This window comes from Neomonachus schauinslandi, chromosome 6, assembly GCF_002201575.2.
Source record: "Neomonachus schauinslandi chromosome 6, ASM220157v2, whole genome shotgun sequence".
Classification (NCBI taxonomy): Eukaryota; Metazoa; Chordata; class Mammalia; order Carnivora; family Phocidae; genus Neomonachus; species Neomonachus schauinslandi.
The window spans coordinates 119,371,302-119,392,971 of record NC_058408.1 but is presented as its reverse complement, the minus strand read 5'-3'; the positions used below and the strand labels follow the sequence as shown (position 1 = coordinate 119,392,971).

General features: G+C 39.7%; 1 protein-coding gene and 1 pseudogene across 1 annotated transcript in view; both read right to left on the bottom strand.

Annotated features, from left to right (window-relative positions):
* HECTD2 (HECT domain E3 ubiquitin protein ligase 2) overlaps positions 1-21,505 on the bottom strand; it is a 72,129-nt gene extending 50,624 nt beyond the window's left edge. The window contains 2 exon segments of the mRNA XM_021700278.1: positions 168-297; positions 21,368-21,505. Coding sequence (XP_021555953.1) covers positions 168-297; positions 21,368-21,505 — 268 coding nt within the window.
* Positions 10,669-11,049, bottom strand: LOC110589705 (annotated as a pseudogene).
* Positions 21,506-21,670: the final 165 nt, after the last annotated feature.

Sequence of the window (21,670 nt, the reverse complement as noted above, 5' to 3'; positions counted from 1 at the left end):
TAATTTTGCTCCTTTCTGTAAATATTTATACAGCTTATTTCTTTTTCATATTGTATTAATTAACTTCACCTACGAAAAAACTACTTTTTAATAGTTTGATAACATATTTTCAGCCAAAATACACAGACTATGTGTACTTTTAATAATCATCATTATTATTATTTTACCATTCTTGATGTTAGGGAAAGCAAGATGTGTAGGTGAACTTCTGTTTTCAGCGGCTTCTTTCTTCTGGTTAACAGTTGAAATAAAACTGCTAAAAGTGGAAATTTGGCCTTTGGATCCTCTGTCCAAACCCTAAAAACAGAAAAGTTAACATTGCAGCATGATTCCCACTAGCTATATTTAAACTATTTTATTGCAGAAATTCATAAACACTTAAACAGATTTTAACTTGATGATATATGATATACAGATAAAATATATAACACTGACTTACCTTTCCTAGGATCAAATTGTTTTAAATATAAAATGAAAATAGTTGTATCATACCTACAAAGTGATAAAGTTTGGAAATAGGGTATTAATAGTATCTTCCTTATAGGGTTACTGTGAGGTCTCACTGAAATAAGCATATAAAGTAACTGGCACAGCCCCTCGTATATTGTACGTGCTCCACTCATGTTAACAGCTCTTTTAAATTTGTATTTATTTTTTTTAAGATTTATTTTATTTTATTTATTTGTCAGAAAGAGGCGAGCACAAGCAGAGGGAGCGACAGGCAGAGGGAGAAGCAGACTCCCCGCTGAGCAAGGAGCCTGATGTGGGACTCGATCCCAGGACCCAGAGATCATGACCTGAGCTGAAGGCAGACGCCCAACCGACTGAGCCACCCAGGCGTCCCTTAAATTTGTATTTAGATAACACTATTTTTACGAGCTCCACAAATATTATTTTCAATAGTTAACATGCATGTGATACTTCACATGTTGATTCATTGAAGGTTTTCTTGTCTTTTGATGCAACTTTAACCATTCAGGTAAAAAGATAAACCTTTTAGAGCTCATTTCTGTCTATGCACTGTGATTATACTTTGGGTGTACCAGGATTAAAAAAGATAATGCTAACATAATAAAGGCCATAGGTGAAAAACCCACAGCTAATATCATCCTAAATGGGGAAAAATTGAGAGATTTCCTCTACAGTCAGGAACAAGACAGGGATGTCCATCTCACCACTGTTATTTAACACAGTACTGGAAGCCCTAGCCTCTGCTATCAGACAACACAAAGAAATAAAAGGCTTCCAAACCAGCAAAGAAGAAGTAAAACTTTCACTCTTTGCAGATGATAGGATACTAAACATAAAAAAACCTGAAAGACTACACCAAAAAATTGGGTAGAGCTGAAAAACGAATTCAGTAATGTCGCAGGATACAGAATCAATGTACAGAAATCTGTTGCATTTCTATACATCAATAATGAAGCAGCAGAAAGAGAAATTAAGGAATTAATTCCATTTACAACTGCACCAAAAATAATAAGCTACCTAGGCATAAACCTAACCAAAGATGTGAAAGCCTGTACTCTGAAAATTATAAAACACTAATGAAAGAAACTGAAGATGACACAAAGAAATGGAAAGATATTCTATGCACATGGACTGGAAAAACAAACATTATTAAAATATCTATACGACCCAAAGCAATCTACATATATAATGTAATCCCTACCAAAATATCAACAGCATTTAAAAAATTTTTTTTATTTCTTATTTATTTTTATTATTATTTTTAAGATTTTATTTATTTATTTGACAAGAGAGAGACAGCGAGAGAGGGAACACAAGCAGGGGAGTGGGAGAGGGAGAAGCAGGCTTCCCGCGCAGCAGGGAGCCCGATGTGGGGCTCAATCCCAGGACCCTGGGACCATGACCTGAGCCGAAGGCAGACGCTTAACCAACTGAGCCACCCAGGCGCCCCCAGCATTTTTTTTAAAGAGCTAGAACAAACAATCTTAAAATCTGTATGGAAACACAAAAGACCTTGAATACCCAAAGCAATCTTGAAAAAGCAAAGCAAAGCTGGAGGCATCACAATTCCAGACTTCAAGTTATATTACAAATCTGTAGTGATCAAGACAGTATGGTACTGGTACAAAAACAGACACATAGATCTATGGAATAGAATTGAGAACCCAGAAATGGACCCACAACTATATGGTCAACTAACTTTCGACAAAGAAGGAAAGAATATCCAATGGAAAAAAGACAGTCTCTTCAACAAATGATGTTGGGAAAATTGGACAGCCACACGCAGAAGAATGAAACTGGACCACTTGCTTACATCCTACACAAAAATAAATTCAAAATGGATGGAAGATCTAAATGTGAGACAGGAATCGATCAAAATCCTAGAGGAGAACACAGGCAGCAACTTCTTTGGCCTTGGCAGCAATTTCTTACTAGACACGTCTCAGGAGGCAAGGGAAACAAAAGCAAAAATGAACTAGTGGGACTTCAACAAGATTAAAAGCTTCTGCACAGCAAAGGAAAGAATCAACAAAACTAAAAGGCAAGCTATGGAATGGGAGAAGATATCTGCAAATGACATATCTGATAAAGGGTTAGTACCCAAATCTATAAAGAACTTACAAAACTCAACACCCCAAAAATGAATAGTCCAATTAAAAATGGGCAGAAGACATGAATAGACATTTTTCCAAAGACATATAGATGGCCAACAGACACATGAAAAGATGCTCAACATCACTTATGAAGGAAATGCAAATCAAAACTACAATGAGATATCCCCTTATACCTCCAGAATGGCTAACAACAACACAAGAAACAACAGGTGTTGGCGAGGATGTGGAGAAAGGGGAACTCTCTTATACTGTTGGTGGGAATGCAAATTGGTGCAGCCACTCTGGAAAACAGTATGGAGATTCCTCAAAAAGTTAAAAATAGAACTACCCTATGATCCATCAGTTACACTACAAGGTATTTACCCAAAGAATACAAAAATACTAATTCAAAGGGATACATACACCTTTATGTTCAGAGCAGCATTATCTACAATAGCCAAATTATGGAAAGAGCTCAAATGTCCACTGACTGATGAATGGATAAAGAAGATGTGGCATAGATACACACTGGAATATTACTCAGCCATAAAAAAGAGTGAAATCTTGCCATTTTCAACAACGTGGATAGAGCTTGAGAGTATTATCCTAAGTGAAGTAAGTTAGTCAGAGAAAGACAAATATCATTTGATTTCACTCACATGTGGAATTTTGAAGCAAAACAAATGAACAAAGGGAAAGAGAGAGAGAGAGAGACTCTTAACTATAGAGAAAAAATTAATGGTTACCAGAAGGGAGATGGGTGAGGGGATGGGTTTGGGTTAAATAGGTGATGGGGGAAGAAAAGATAATGCTAAGCATTTAGGGATCCACAGGCGCATGTAACAGTGCAATCTTCCTATAGCACAGAATCTATCCGTTAACACACATTCCACAAAATAATAACTGTAAAGTCCATAGTATGTAGTTCATCTGTATTTTATAATTATAAATAAAATATTACCAGGGCAATATTCAATTATGGAGCTACCTCAGGGTTTATTCTCAGCTCTAGCTCTTTCCAGCTTACTGATGCTTAATAGAATATAACTTCTTCCTTAATATTCACTCCCTTACTCTAAAGGTAATTTCTTTGCTTTCACAATAGTTTCTTTTTCCTCTCCTCCTTCCTAACCCACTGAACTGATTTCCATTTGCCTTTTCAGAATCAGCTCATATACCATATAGCAAAAACATTTACGATTACCAAGGATTGACTCTCTCACACTTCCTACTCTCTTGGGGGTGGGGGGCCACCTGATTCATTCTCATAGGGCCACAAGTAGAAATTTTGCTTGCGTACTGACTAGATTTAGGCTCAGTGAAGACTGATTAATACTTCTGTTAGGATTAGTCTACATGATCCAGCCTATTAGACATATTGCCTAACTAAAACAAAGTAATCTATTAGATGCAGGGTATGAATCTGGTTTCAGAATCATAAACACTATCATCTAGGGTCTTGTACAAAACCTACAACATAATGAGTGGTTCAACAAATGACTATTCCTGTGATAAAAGCAGAGTAAAACAAATCACTTATTGAGTACTTGCTATAGGCTTGATGCTATATTAAATACCTTAACATACAATTCTTTTTTTTTTTTAAGATTTTATTTATTTATCTGAGACAGAGAGAATGAGAGAGACAGAGAGCACATGAGAGGGGGGAGGGCCAGAGGGAGAAGCAGGCTCCCTGCCGAGCAGGGAGCCCGATGCGGGATTCGATCCAGGGACTCTAGGATCATGACCTGAGCCGAAGGCAGTCACTTAACCAACTGAGCCACCCAGGCGCCCCTTAACATACAATTCTTATGAGATATGTATTTATATCCCACTTTATGAATAAGGAAATTGAAGTACCAAGCCCTGTGAACTTATATAATAAGTTCACAGAGCTGGTAAGTAGGAATTCAAACTCTGAATGACCCTCAAGTCTGTACCTTTAAACCCCCATATATTAAAGTCTCTCAATATAGTAGCTATCACTTATTAAGAGTTTATCCTGTGACAGTAGGTATGTTACACATAACAGCTTGTTTCCACAACAACCCTTTGTGGCTATTATCTTCTCGACTTTTACAGATATATGCTGAATGAAATTCGGTAGCTTTAGGAGCAACTCAAGTAAGCAGAGGAAATTGACATAAGGAGAAAAACTAAGTGTATTTTAAGGAAATGATGTCCTAGCAATCTAGGAAAGACTCAATATTTTATTTTCCTACTTCTTCCTCTACGCTTTCTCCATAAAAGAAGGTCCCAAAGAACATTGCTTAGTTCACTTGTGGAATCTCTGAATAATAAAAAATAACAAGTAACTGATTCAATCAACAAATCCATTCAGCAGCTATCAATTCTAATCTCTAATAGATTTATAATACAGATTCCTGAGGAGAGAGAAAACTGGAGAAAGAGATAAGACAGTGATATCCAATATTTTTTCTGGTAAATTACATAATTTGTATAATCTTGGTAAATTATAGCAATACACTCAAATTCACAGAACTAGTATGTTGATTAGGAAAATAAAATCAAAATAAACTATACATTTGAAAAAGTAAATCAATCTTACTATAAATATTAGGACACTTAAATAAAAATTTTATTAACTACTAGGGCCAAGTTTGCTTACTTGTATGTTTTGTTTTACAGAACATCTTAAATACTAGTGGGAACAAATTTGATCCACTATATATTTCGTTTATACATAGTAATTAATAAAAATAACCAATTTGTTAAATGAGATCAATGAATGGCCTCTTAGAAATGGAGCTATGCTGACTTAGCTTTAAATATCTTCAATAATTTAGTATACCAAGGGCGGTTTTTGTTTTTTTCACTGCTAACTGTCAAAGACAGTTAACTGTTATCTAAGACTGAGCAACAATAGGATTTAGGGAGCAGTGTGGTTGAAACAGAATCAGAAAGGGAGAATGGCCCAGTGAGATGAGACTGGAAAGATAGGCAGGAACCATATCATGAAGCCCTCAAGCTATGGAATAGAGATGATGTGCTGGATGGAAGGCGAAAGGGAAAAATCACTGAGGACGTCTAAGCAGGGAGCGACATGATCATACCTGTATCTAGCAAAATTACTCTGTTAGCAGTGTAGGGAAGAGGCTAGAGGGAATAAAACTAGAAGCTAAACCAGGCCTTGGAGGACCTTTATATCAGAAGAAATAAAGTCTGAACCAAGATGACAGGGAATGAAGAGTCATGGAAGGCTGGGCCAAAGCAATGGCAAAATGTAACAACTACTTCAACTCCAAATGTGAAGCATAATGAGAATCACAGAACCCTTCCATAAATTACAAAATAAATAAATAACATAAAATGCTTTATTTCAAAGTTCAGGAGAACAGGCATACTTTGACACCTCACCATAAACAAGAGCGTGTATGGTTTAAGAATATGTAAAAACTTGAAAATTCTAGACTGGGTTTTATAAGACTATGATTTTGTGAGTGACCAGAAAAGGAATCAATGCTTGCTAGGCAAAAGCATGTTTCTCATGCCAAACTAATGGATTTTTTCCTAAATGACAGGGTTATCATTATGCCACAGTTATGTAGCATTGTTATGCAAAACTAATATAAGGACAAAACTGTGGGAAACAGAGGCATACCTCCTTTTATTACTCTTTACTGCATTCTACAGATACAGCATTTTTACAAATTGAAGGTTTTGGAAACCCTGGATCAAGAGGTCTATCAGCACCACTTTTCCAAAGCATTTGCTTACTTTGTGTCTCTGTGTCACATTTTGATAATTCATGCAATATTTCAAACTTTTTCATCATTATTATTATGGTGATCTATAATCAGTGATCTTTGATGTTATTATTATAATTGTTTTGGGGTACGATAAATGTGTGTGTTCTGACTGCTTCATGGACCGGCTATTCTCCCATCTCTCTCCTCCATGGGTCTCCCTATTCCCTGAGACACAACAATATTGAAATGAGGCCAACTAATAACCCTACAGTTGCCTCTAAGTATTTATGTGAAAGCAAGAATTGCATATCTCTCACTTTATATCAAAAGCTAGAAGTGATTCAGCTTAGGGAAGAAGATACGCTGATGTATGAAATAAGCTGAAAACTAGGCCTCTTGCACCAAACAGCCAAGTTGTGAATACAAAGGAAAAGTTCTTGAAGGAAATTAAAAGTGCTACTCCAGTGAACACACAAATGATAAGAAAACAAAACAGCCCTACTGCTGATACAGAGAAAGTTTTAGTGGTCTGGATAGAGGATCAAACCAGCCACATTTCCTTAAGCCAAAACCTAATCCAGAGCAAGACCCTAACTCTCTGCAATTCTATGAAGGCTGGGAGAAGTGAGGAAGCTACAGAAAGTTGGAAGCCAGTAGAAGTTGCTTCCTGAGGTTTAATGGAAGAAGCCATCTCCATAACAAAAGTGCAAGGGAAGCAGCAAATGCTGATATAGAAGCTGTAGCAAGTTATCCAGAAGATTTAGCTAAGTTAACTCATGAAGGCGACTGCACTAAACAACAGGTTTTTCACTGCTATTTCAGACGAAATAGCCTTCTATTGGAAGATGATTCATCTAAAACTTTCGTAGAATGGAGAAGTAAATACCTGGTTTCAAAAAACAGGCTGATTCCCTTCTAGGGGCTAATGCAGCTGGTGACTCTAAGTTGAGGCCAATGCTTGTTGACCATTTTGAAAATTCTAGGGCCCTTACAAATTATGCTAGATCTACTCTGCCTGTGCTCTATAAATGGAGTAATAAAGCCTGGGTGACAGCACATCTGTTTACAGCATGGTTTACTGAGTATTTTAAGCCCACTGTGGAGACCTATTGCTCAAAAAAAAAAAAAAAAGATGCCTTTCAAAATACTACTGCTCATTGACAATGCACCTGGTTACCCGGGAACTCTGATGGAGATGTACAATGAACTGAATGTTGTCTTCATGCCAGCTAACACAACATCCATTCTGCAGCTCGTGGATCAAGGAGTCACTTTGATTTCTAAGTCATATTTAAAACATACATTTCATGAGGCTGTAGCTGCCCCAGATAGGAATTCCTCTGATGGACCTGGGCAATCTCAAATGAAAACTTCTGGAAAGGATTCACCATTCTACATGTCATTCAGAACATCTGTGACTCATGGGAAGAGGTCAAAATAGCAATATCCACAGGAGTTTGGAAGAAGTGGATTCCAACGCTCATGGATGACTTTAAGGGGTTCAAGACCGTGGAGGAAGTAACTGCTAATGTGGTAGAAACAGCAAGAGAACTACAATTAGAAGTGGAGTCTCAGATGTGCCTGAACTGCTGCAATCACATCATAAAACTTTAACAGATGAGGCGTTGCTCCTTATGGATGGGCAAAGAAAGTGATTTCTTGAGATGGAATCTAGTCCTGGTGAAGACTGTTGAAATGTCAAGAGGATGTACATTAGTACATAAACTTAGTTGATAAAACAGAGGCAGGGTTTTAGATGATTGACTTCCATTTGGAAAGAAGTTCTACTGTGGGTAAAATGCTATCAAAAAACATCACATGCTGCAGAGAAATCATTTGTGAAAGGGAGAGTCAATTGATGCAACACGCTTCATTGTTTTATTTTAAGAAACAGTCACAGTCACCCCAACCTTCATCAGCCACCACCCTGACCAGTCAGCAGCTATTAACATCAAGGCGAGACCCTCCACCAGCAAAAAATTATGACTCACTGAATGCTCCGATGGTGGTCAGCATTTTTTAACAATAAAGTATTTTTAAGTTAAGGTATGTACATTGTTTTTTGGATATTATGCTTTTATACACTTAATACGCTACAGTATAGTGTCAACATAATTTCATATGCAGTGGGAAATCAAAAAAAATTTTATTTGACTCACGTTATTGTGATATTGCTTTACTGCAGTGGTCTGAACTAAACCTGCAGTATCTCTGAGGTATGTATGATATGAGCTGACAAAGAAGATAAAGGATCAGTGGCCAAGGAGATATGAAATCCAAGAAAACGTGATGTGTTAAAAACGAAGGGAGGATCAACTTTCAAGAAAAAAAGTGGTCAATGATGTTAAACAATGGAGAGTGGTTAGGTCAAAAATGTGCCTACTTGAATGAACAACTGTGAAATCTTGGGGACACTGGAGACAACAGATTCAGGGGAATGGTGGTGGCAGAAATTATATAAACTGGACTAATGAATGAGTGGGAAGTTAGGAAGTGGAGGCAATGAGCAGGGATTGCTCTTTCCAGAAGCTTTACAGAAGGGGAGAAAGGCCAGTGGCTGGAAGGGTACAAAGGTTTGAGGGAAGATACGCTGAGCATGTTTCATGGCTGCGAAATCCAATGTTTGCTTCTGTGGTTCTCAAAGCATTACTGCTATTCTTTGTGCAGGAACGGCCACAGATGGGAGCAGAGATAGGCACTCAACCAAAGGGCAGCCATCTGTAGCCTGAGTGGCTACCCATTAGGTGGCCTGGCATAAAGGGCATTGATGCTTCCTAGTATGTACTCAGAAGGAGGTCTTTCCAGATTTTAGATGAAGGAATATGGAAAAGTGTGCCAGCCAAGAGTGAGAAGAGCAGAGGCACAGAGAGCAGCCAATCTCTGTTCCAGTTTGCTGTCTCCATATGTATCATTCCAATAAATCCTCCTTTTTCCTAAGGGAGGCGTATATGGCCCAGCTTTCTGTTTCTTGTAATCAAAAAAACTTAAACATGGGAAAAAATCCTTGGTCTGCTAAGTCTCTTGTTTTAAGATAGCCATGTTCTTGATACTTTATACTTGAAATGACATGAAACAAATCACGGACAATTTCAGAGGCTGACGGTACACTACAGATTTTTTTTTTTAAGATTTTATTTATTTATTTGACAGAGAGAGAGATAGCGAGAACAGGCACACAAGCAGGGGGAGTGGGAGAGGGAGAAGCAGGCTTCCCGCCGAGCAGGGAGCCCGATGTGGGACTCGATCCCAGGACCCTGGGATCATGACCTGAGCCGAAGGCAGACGCTTAATGACTGAGCCACCCAGGCGCCCATGGTACACTACAGATTAATAAAAGCTAACTCACAAAATAGCCATTGCCCCACACTAGCTTGTACAAGAGAAATTTTACACATAACCTCATACTTTCACAAGAAAAACAGGGCAGCATATTGTACCATGGTAAACTAAAAATTAGAGAATCAACTCAAGAAGCTATTGGGTATTGACATCAAACATCAGACTAAATTAAGGGTTAGAGAACATTTCTTTATGAGTCTTCTAAGAATTGGATCTACCACAATTATTACATCTGGTTTCCTGAGGAGTTTTGAAAATGCAATCTAGGAGTCCTACAGCAGAACACTAAGGATGAAGTTCTGGAATGTGGCCAGCCTATAAGCAGTGGGTTGGATGTGTTGAAGAATAGAGAGTAGCAGGATACCCAACCAGCTGTTACAGATTTAAGATAAGCACAAATAGGGAACACGGGGGAAAAAAACATCAAGAACTCATTGAGGAAACAAACCTCAAAATATTTAAACCTGGCATAATAAATAATAGACTTAACTCTAGGCAGAGGCTACCATGGATTTAATAAACAGCAAAAAAAATTTATTTAGTAATTATATAACTAATCAAAGATATTTCACAAGTACCTAACATGGACCTCAATGGTCTCTTTGACTACTTATAATCACAAATAATTTCAAAAAATATAAATAAATACTTAGAGTATCTGCTCTGCTATTGTTAACATATAATACTGTCAACCTTATTTTAACTTTTTTTTTTTGGTACAGGTGTCTGTAATGCCACTTTATTGCCAACAGCTGACACTGCCCAAGGCTAGTGGAAGGAAAGTTAGAACTGTGGTGGCATTTGACCGGCACGGCTAAGCTGGAGTGTGGAGCAGACTTTCTTGGGCACTGATCCTGGGAAGGGGGTATAAGGCGGCTGTGGAAATGTCCATGGAGAAGGTCTCTCTCCCACCCCCAAGACCACAGCAGCTTCTATTCCCTCCTGGTACCCAAAGGGACAAAGTGGAGTCTCTTAGCTTACTAGGACCCAAGTGAGGGGAAAAAGGCAGTGGGGAGCCCTCAGCAGGACCAAACGGGAGACCAAGGCCTGGGTCCCAGAACAGAGCAGGAACCCAGAATCATGTGTAGTTACAGGATGACGCAGGGAGGACGGCTGTTCGTGATCTTTTCCAGGGGTTCTCCGTTACTGACTCTTCGGATGGCCTCAATGAGATCTTTCTCATAAGGGAAGCCCCCATCTCCAGCTTGGAGAACACCAGCTGTCCATTGATTTCGATCTCAAAGGCCCCTGTGCCCCCCAGGCGCGACTCGATCTCAATGCCGGGGTACTGCTCCTTCACGGCACTCGCCAGCTCCAGGTAGGTCGCCTCAAATCCGCAGGGTTCACAGTACTCCACCACGATGCGCACCCCACTACCCGGTTCACTCTCCCCGGGAGGGGGCGCTTCAGACGTCGGCCCGGGCTCCCCGCTCATTGCTCCCAACTCCGCTTCAGCCCCTGCTTCCGCGTGTGACGCGACGCTGCGAGCACGTCTTATTTTAACTTTTTTTTTTTTTTAAGATTTTTATTTATTTATTAGAGAGAGAGAGTACAAGTGGGCAGAGAGGCAGGCAGAGGGAGAGGGAGAAGCAGGCTTCCCGCTGAGCAGGGAGCCCGATGCGGGGCTCGATCCCAGGACCCTGGGATCATGACCTGAGCCGAAGGCAGCCGCCCAACCGACTGAGCCACCCAGGCGCCCCTTATTTTAACTTTTTATACAAATTCCTGTTTTCAGCCTTTACTGAGAAACAAACTACACTTAAGTTAAATTTCTGATTTTTTTTATCATATTTTTCATCAGGTGCTAATAAGAAGGATATTCGTGGTTTTCCATGATAGCTTTTGTACTTAATACCAAGTTCTATCATATTCAAGATTCCGGGAAAATTTACCTTGCTCATCCTCTATTCCCCAAAAGCTGCTGTAGAAGATAAAACATTTTTGTTCACATTTTATACCAATCACTGATAAAAGAATAAAATGCTGGCTCTGTTCCATCATGAAACACTTTTAAAGCCATAATATCTCACTACCTTAGGGTCTTTGAATTAAAATATTTTAAATTGAATTCCTGTATCTACAAAATTCATTATTCATAACATATTTTAAACATATTTAACTAGTTTTGTGAACAAGCTGGGAAATGCTTGCGTTTTAAACTATATCAAGTGAAAATTAATATTACATTCTAGCTATTCAGGTCAACTGGAAGAAGTTTTACTTACTGAAGAGACAAACACTACAGATGGACTCTGCAAGAGCTCTGTGGTGAGGTCAGCTCTGGATGCAAAGCTGACACAGGGATCTAATCAACAGGACATGTTAAACTGTGTTCAGTACCTTCTATTTGAGAGGTACATATGTATTTTAGAAAGTGCTCCATACAAAAATAATGATTGGGCATTCTAAAATGTTCAATAACACTTGGTTAGTTGGAAAATACACTTTTGTAGAATACTTGTCATCAAAATGCCAAATAAAAAGCAAACAAAGGGGGCGCCTGGGTTGCTCAGTCGTTAAGCGTCTGCCTTTGGCTCAGGTCATGATCCCAGGGTCCTGGGATCAAGCCCCGCATCGGGCTCCCTGCTCCGCGGGGGGCCTGCTTCTCCCTCTCCCTCTCCTGCTGCTTGTGTTCCCTCTCTCGCTGTGTCTCTCTCTGTCAAATAAATAAAAAAAATCTTAAAAAAAAAAAGCAAACAAAGGAAATTCAACATATATTATAGTAGTGGTTTTCAAGCCTTCTGGTCTCAGGATCCCTTTACACTCTTAAAAATTGTTGCACGTTTCAATTCCTTTTAAGATAACAATGAACCCATTTATGGAAAATATATTTTCTCAAACAACAACAAAAAAGTCTTAGTGAGAAGAGCGGCATTTACATTTTTCAGATCTATTCTTTAACATCTGGTTTCACAGAAGACATTTGGATTCTTCTATCTGCTTCTGTGTTCAATTTGTTGCAATACCAAGTCATGTACCCTTCAGAAAACTGCACTCTACTCTCAGGAGAATGAGCGGGAATGAGACAAGACAAATAACATCTCAGTATCATAAAAGTAGTTTCGACCTCATGGACCTCTATAAGGATGTGGAAGAGAAGAACACTTTGAGGACTGCTACAATAGGGATAAACAATAATTAAAACTAAGAATGGATTTAAGTAATCTTGGGAGGACAAGAGGATATCATCCAGATCTGCACTGTCTAATATGGCCATTTGCTGAAGGGGGCTATGGAACACTTGAAATATGCTAATACAAACAGATATCTAGTAAGTGTAAAATACACAATTTGCAAAGACGTAGTATGAAAAAGAGGTGAAGTAGTTTAGTTCAGCCAATGTCTATATTGATTAAATATTGAAATGGTAAATTTCTGGATATGCTGGGCTAAATAAAATATATTATTAAAAGTAAGTTTACCTCTTTATTTTGATTCTTTTTGATGTGGCTATTAGAAAATTTTAAATTACATATGTGGTTCGCATTATATTTCTCCTGGACAGAGCTGATCTAGACAGATGAAAACACATTTTCCTAAACTAGATCCAATACAGCACACAATCTTAGGAAAAAGAACAGAATTATTCTGATTCAGAACATCCCTACATCATTTTTGGAAGAAGGGATTTGTTGGAAAGGTAGTGAATTTAAATGTGGTATAAAATACTCTATAGACAAAGAATAAAAGATATCTGAATGAATAAAAACTGAGTGTCTTGCTTTGGTAATTTCTGATATATATATATATCAATACATATCTATATCGATACATACATCAATAAATATATCATAGCAATCTATACTTTGGGCCATATACCTCACTGAAATATATTTTTCAAATCCAAAAATAAATATTTCAACAAGTTAAGAGCTCCTAATATAATGCATAATGCATGTATCATTCAATATCAATGAGTCCAGAAACTACCTATAATGCCTAGAAAAACCACTTTACAAAGAGTGTCTTCCTGTGGTATTGAGCAAAGGCTACTGTGTCAAAAGACAGGTGAACAAATGTACATTTATATGTTTTAAGTTAAAATAAAAAACATTTAAGATAGTCTGCTTTACCAACATTTAAGATAGCCTGCTTTACCAACTTTTTATAGAAACTGACCTAAATTACCAGGTAGGGCCATATCAGATGAGAGGCCCCAACTGTGTTTAGTCTACAAAGGAGACTATTTTAGGCCCTGTTACTGGGTAAAGATACTTTGTTTTTCTTTTTTATATGTTTTTTCAGGGTTCCCTATTAGGATGCTGGGTTATAAAATCAGAAGCGCTAACTTTGCTTGACAGCCTTCTTTTAAGATGTGAAAGTTAGCTACCTGCAAGGTGTGAACTTCCCTCCCAAACTAAGTAGCACCAGTCCAAGTGGAATTGCTTTCTTTAAGTGATATAAGCCACCTCTTTTATTTATTTATTTTTTTAAAGATTTTTTATTTATTTATTTGAGAGAGAGAGAATGAGAGACAGAGAGCATGAGAGGGAGGAGGGTCAGAGGGAGAAGCAGACTCCCTGCCGAGCAGGGAGCCCAATGCGGGACTCGATCCCGGGACTCCAGGATCATGACCTGAGCCGAAGGCAGTCACCCAACCAACTGAGCCACCCAGGCACCCCAAGCCACCTCTTTTAAAGGAGACTAGGAAATAAGAGTGTGGATTCTGAAACAAAATTCTGACACCAAAAAAGTCACAATGCAATTAATCTTATAAATTACTGAAAACTAACCCTACTTAATATAAAAGAAATGTTATTCCTGACACAGAAAATTCAGTGTTCACTCATCAGGAAGGCACGGTGGTATAGGAGATTTTACTCACTTATTTTACAACATAGGAAGAGAAAAAAAACTGCATCAATAGATTATTGTTACACAGTAAAATACTACTTTTAAAATGTATGATTTGATGCAATCACAATTCCTCAACCAATTTGCTGTTCTTTAATAAAAACATGTGGATAAAAACCAAGTTAATTTGAAATAGAGCTTTCTTTAATGACTAGGCTCAGACTTCAGATAGACTTTTCAATTCAGTTGAATTAGTAAAATTTCAATAATTTCTATTTTTAAAAGGCATATTCGTCTACTACAATCATTCCCTAAAACATGTTTTTGACTGCTTACCAAAATGTCACTAAGTTACAAATATCAACTTAGGAACAACTAATTCTTCATATAAGGCTTAGCAGTCTAACATTTTTGCAATGCAAGAAGGAATCCTTCACCCATAAACTCATACTAGAAACAAAACAAAACAAAACAAAAACAGGAGAAAAAGTAGGGAAATCAAAGCTTCCCAGAGCTTTCTCAGCTCCACCCACTTCCTCACTTGTCTTCTGTTGATCTTTCTCTACTCTCTCTTCCTCAACTCAAACTAAAAATAAGCAAGTTAATTTGCAAACACTATGCCAAAATAACCTGCTACTCTGGCAGGATAACACTAGCTGTACCCCTTTTTTGAAGCTATTCTTTTCCTCTTCAAAAAGAAATTCATATGGACCCTGGCATACACCAGCCCTGAAGAGTTCAGAGAATGCGTAACGTCCTTTCATTCAGTGTGTTTGTGTGTGTGCGCATGCATATGTACACAAACATGGTAGGAAAGGAGAAGGAAGATGGGGTGGTACAGGACTGGAAGCTTGATATAGAAGATTATGAAGGAAAGTACCAAAGCCACAGGACAGAATTAGAAAGGTGGGCTGGCTTACAAACAGCTTTCCAGCTACAGATGTTGGTTTGCAAATAACAATAACAACAACAACAATATCATCATCCAACATTTATTGAGTGCTCACTTTGTCCAGGCTCTTTCCTAAATGCTTTATGTGTATTAATTTAGTCTTCTCACTTACCTTATGAGGAGGGTTCAGTATCATACAGGGCACTTTTGGAGGTTCCCTGGTTCACAACTTACAATGACCACTTTTCTCCAATTGTTACATACAAATTCCTTGTGTCCTAACATCCTGAATTAGTTATGAATGACAGAATAAGCAGGCAGCAACATAATGGCTATGCAGTCAAAAAAAAAAAAAAACTGACAGACTTTACAACCCACTCAAAATTAGAGACACCCTGGACATGTATTTATATAGCTATTACCCCTCCTTTTTATGTCTCAAGACCCTCAGATTATTTTTCTTTAATGAGATTGCTTTATTTTACATAGAAAATTCATTCCTCCTACCATCATTAAAACTGACACTATCAGATATCCTAGAACAGATTTTCTCCTTCATAATAGTTTCATCTCTGGTTAACAAAATCTTGAACAAACTTGTCACTAGACCACATCCTCTTTTCAAAAAAGAACAAATATTGCTATAGGTGCAGGTTCTTTGAACCACATTGCCCTGATCATAGATACAGTATATGGGAAGAGCATGGGTTTCTGAGCCAGAAACGTCTCAATTTTCAATGAAGCTCTGCTCCTTACTCGCCATTTTACCCTTTGGCAAGGAACAGGTAACCTCTCTGACTCATACTCCTTTTCTGTGAAATGAGAATACCTTCCTCACCATTGTTGTGGTTATTGTGATTGTTTTTGGTTGCAATCTGACTAAACAAGAGATACAGGGAAGATGCTTAGCACAGAGTACGTACTCAAATACTAGTTATTATTTATATTACTTATACATATTAAGCATATACATATATGATACATTTTTATAATATCTGTGGTTTATTAATTGCACCATAACCTTGACTCTTTCCTGTCTCACCTCTTGTTTAGAACACAATGGACAAAGGGCATAAGAGTCTCCATGTATGAGATTGTTCCAAACACCTAGATGGGCAGGGTTTATGTGAGTTCACACACACGTTTATTTGGAATGCTATTGGCTGGATTGCCTTCTGATGTAAACATTTTTCTCTGAGACAACTTGTCTGAAAACTGCAGAATCCTTTTCTGTATCAATCTTCCTTCTTTTCCATTCTGCTGTCTAATAAGGTTTCACATCATGTGTGTTCTTCCATCCCTTCCCGTTAATCACATGGCTACCACCTGAGTGGATGCAACTGTTTATCTCGGGTACCAACTTCAAAGCTCCTTCTTTGCACTCTTCCTCCTCCCCCTCCCGGCTAACTACCGCTAATCACTACCATGGATTTCATTATGTTGCTCCTCTATTTAAGCAACTCCAGTGGCTTCCCACTAACCACAGGAAGAAAAAAAAAAAAAAAGTCCATACTTCTCTGCCTAGTGATCTGGCTCCAGCCCCCAGGCAATCTTACTTACCTCCCACAAGTTCCCAGGACACTTCCATTGGGCTCACTGTATTACTCCCTAATGCTTTTCCTTAAGCCTTGTTCATGTTGTTTTCCCCACTGGATTACTTATCCCACTTTCTTTTGCCCATCCAGATCCTATCATCCTTCAATGGCCAGCCAGCTTAAATAATTACCTTTACTTCAAGGCCTTTCTTCACAGTTCTGCACACATTGATTTCCTTTCTCTGGTTTCCTATAGCGCAAATTGTTTCTATGGCTCATTGTGACTTACACATATTGCTTTGCTTTGTTATGTTTCCATGTGTTAGCCTTGCTTCCTCTGAGGCAGGAATTTTCTTTAAACCATGTTTTTGTGTTTTCTGTAGCATCGAGCCCAAAGCTAAACATAATAGATGTTCAATAACTAGTAGTTATATTTTGGCTAGTGGCTTCACCAAGCTCATTTATACACACCTGACACGATGTATATGAACTTCTCATTCTTGCTACTGACTTCCTGCCAAATCCTCTCCACAAACTTTATGCTTTCCCTCAAAACCCTCCCCTCAGCTTCCACCTACTTGACAAGTCTTCTGGCCTTCATTGTGGGCAAACTTCCCTTTGAAATCCTAAACTGATTTCCTCCACTTCCCTTCATCTCCCTGACTTAATTAAATCTAGCTCTTGCTTAAACCCATTTCATTCCTTGCTATACCCTATCCTGTGGAGAACTTCCTCCCCTTTCCTGTTCACCTGATTTAAATGTTGAAGTAGACAGTCACACTCATCCTCACTTGCTACTATTATTTCTTCTTTTTTTTAAAGATTTTATTTATTTATTTAATTTGAGAGAGAGAGACAGCACAAGTGCTTGCGTGAGCTGCGGAAGAGAGAGGGAGACAGAGAATCTCCAGCGGACTCCACACTGAGTGTAGAGCCCCAGGCAGGGCTTGATCTCACAACCCTGAGATCATGACCTGAGCCGAAACCAAGAGTCGGACACTTAACCGACTGAGCCACTATTATTTCTGCTCTTCCTTTGACCATTTTCTTCTTCCCTACTCACCAATTTTTTTTCTAACTTCAGTATTATATCAGCAACTAATTTACAATAGTCTCCTCCACTTCAATTTGTCAACCTCAGTAAATTCAATGTTCACACCAGCACCCCTTTGTATCCATGTCCTGTTTCCAACTCCTTAGTCTCCTCAACTCTGTGGACTTGTGTCACCTCCCCACGGCAGCAAGGCCAAACCATGCACCCTGATGGTTTTCTGAGGTCTCTATCTTGAGCCTCTTGAGCATCTCTAATTAGAACCACTTTAACCAACATTTCTGTTCCCCCCACCACCCTTGATTTCTGCTGTGCCTCATTGACTTAATCCATAACTTTCACCAGTCCATTTCAAATGCTGCTCCATAAACTTGAAGAAATGTAGTTAAAACACAGATTTCATGGCACTCTTAATTTAGTACATAAAGCATGAATTTTCAATCTTAGCTATATCTGAGAATTTAAAAGTCTGAGTCCCATCCACAGAAATTGATTTAACTGGTTTGCAATTGAAATTGGACAATGATGGCTCTAAAAGTTCCCCAGGTGATTCTACTGTGCATCAAAATTTGAAAATCGGTGCTCTGAGGTGAGATCTGGGAATCAGGATTTTAACATGCTACCAGGGAAACTCTGGTCACTCAGGTTTGAGACCACTGTGTTAGGCACTTCCTGGCTAGAACAGACTTCCTTCACACTTAGGTGGTCTTAGGATCAATCATTTTTAGGGCTGCTTTTTCCAGCACCCTCAATCCCACCCGTGCATTTTTTTTTTTTTAAAGATTTTGCTTATTTATTTGACAGAGAGAGACACAGTGAGAGAGCGAACACAAGCAGGGGGAGTGGGAGAGGGAGAAGCAGGCTTCCCACGGAGCAGGGAGCCCGATGTGGGGCTTGATCCCAGGACCCTGGGATCATGACCTGAGCTGAAGGCAGACGCTTAACGACTGAGCCACCCAGGCGCCACGGTCCCTGCATATTTCTTTACACTTCCAGGCTATAGTCCCAACTCTTCAAGCTTACTTAGGGTCATCATAACTTGGCCTTCTATTTATTCTAGGGAGCTGTCCCTCTAAATTATTTCCAAACTCCCATAAAAATGTAATAGAATGATTTTTGGAAAAAGCCAATAATGTAGGGTTACATTGAGTCATAAACTCAGTCTACATAGAACTGTTCACCTGGGGCAAAAAGAATCACTAAAGTGGCCCAAAGAAAAAGTTACTGATGGCAGTCAGGTTCCTAAGCAAACCTCCAGAAGCTTCATCTAACCCACAGTGGAGGCTGAAAAACAACCAAACAGGCCACAAACTGTCTTTCCCTGTCCTTCCACACCAAGACCTTCCCCCACCTGCTGGTGAACTCAGATATCATCCCAGCTCTCCTGCCCTCTGGAGGACCAAACACGTATTTTCTTCAATTTTCTTTAATTCAAGGTTTTAAAAAATTTATTGGAACTCTATTCTAGTTTGACTAGTAGTAAAAGTCCATAATCCTTTATTCACACTTCTGAAATCCTATAAACTATTAGAACTGAAAAGTTTTTGTAACTCATATGGTGACAAAACATGTACCTGACCTGAACTCTGACAATCCAACCTGATCTGAACTATTTATACTTGTCTGACTTTACCTCTCTTAGTGAGAACACACATACATTTCACTGCAGAGCTACTGACATGCTTGATTATGAAGAACTGGCCAGGACCTCACTGTGGATATTATATATGACATATGTACTGAATTGCCTTTCTAAAATCTGAAAAACTCTGGATTCCAAAACTCTAAACTCCAAGGGTTTCGGGAAACAGTCCGTAGACCTGGGTCCATACTATATTAATTTCTCCAAGTTTTTATTCTGAACCTTCAATTTTTCACTTACACTGAGATAAATATGTTTTGGGAAGGGTGCTCACTTGAGGACCTAAACCCATTCATATAACTGTTTCTTATAAGCATATGCATTCATTGTTTTAAACAACTGATTTAGGAATGAACTTTTACTTATCTTTTTTAAAGATTTTATTTATTTGACAGAGAGAGACACAGCATGAGAAGGAACACAAGCAGGGGGAGTGGGAGAGGGAGCAGCAGGTTTCCCGCGGAGCAGGGCTTTATCCCAGGACCCTGTAATCATGACCTGAGCCGTAGGCAGACGCTTAACGATTGAGCCACCCGGGAGCCCCGGAATGAACTTTTAAAACACTGTCTTTTTGCAAGTTAAGAACATCCTGGATAAACTCTGAAAGCCTAGGGTACCAACATAAGAACTGGGTCTGCAAGCAGTTGGGTGACAAATTCCTTCAAAGCATTTCCCAAAGTGATTCCTAACCGCACATAACTCCAATTTACCACTCAATTGTAGCTATATTTTAATATGTGTGTCATTTTATTATTGTCCACACTTTGCTGCACTGATTTAATGATCAGAGACTGTTCTAACAATTTCCAGTTATCACAGTCCCTAGACATTTTTTAAAAACCTACAGAATCAAAACATTATTCCTAACACTTTAAAGAGTGAGCTATTTTAGTAACTTCTTAGTCATTTAAGAGGGAGGTTTTAAGAAATGAATTGCAAGTAGGAATAAAGAAAATGTATCATGTTCTCTAAACTTTTACTATTTTGTCAAGCACAGATGCATGACAAGTCATGGCCTTTAAACGTACCAAAGCAAACTTTCAAAAAGTATTTAAATGTTATATCAAATAAAATTCTCAAAAATCAGAGATTAATTTGTGTGTGTGTGCTCCAGAGTAACCAGAGTCATAACCACCAGTAAAAACAGGGAAGGGGGGGGGGCTGTCCCATTACATCATCTGGCAATATGTAGTTTGAAGGCTTAGAGCGCTCTCCAAATAATCCTTAAGAAAATCCAGCTGGGAAATCATCCCTGTCAAGCTTAGATAACTTGAGTTTAAATAAAAGGTTAAAAAAGCTTCCCCACCTTACGTCACATGTCTGTACCATATGAAAAATAAAACCATCACTGAGGCATCTACCTCCCACTATCCTGACAGCAACGGAAAGGTCACAATTAAGTGGAACTCGCCGCACAGCCTGTTCAATCCGAGGGGGGAAGGGAAAGAAAAGCGAAGAGAAGGGGGGAAATCTCCGCGTCCCAAAGGCAGGCAGGCACCTCCGTGGAAAACCCACTCCCCTCTGCCTGACACCTTGCCCTCACCCAACAGATGATAACGTCGACTCCAAGATGCCGGTCATTTCTTTAGAGAAGGTGGGCCCCCCAAACCAGACAATAACCGAGAACAGGCAGCGGACGCGGCCACCCCAACATTTCCCGATTGTGGAAGGTGCAGCTCAAGTGTTCGCGGCTGTCCACGAGGCACACTTCCCCTTCCAGCCCGGGGAAGGACGGCCTGGGCGCATCTCCGCGGGAGGCCCCGGGGGTCACCGGGCGCCCCCTGCCTTCCCTCCCGACGCCCGCCGTCGGGGCGCCCCGCTGCCCCCGCCCGGCACCTACCGCAGCAGCTCCGGCGCCCGCCGACACGATGGGCGGCAGCTTCTCGCGCTCAGGCTCCTTCCCTTTCCTCTCGTCCGGAGCTGCCGCTGCCACCTCCGGCGGCGCGGCTGGCGAGGGCACCCGACCCGCTTCACTCATGTCGGGCCGGGCGGCGGGAGCGCGAGGCGGCGGCGGCGGCGGCGGCGGGGGCCGGGCTGCTGCTGGGGTTGGCGCTGCTGCCGCCGCGGCCGCGAGAGGGCTCTGGGCCGCCGCTTCCAACCGCAGCAGCCGCGCCGCCCCCGCTCCCGCGCTCGGCCCCGCGCG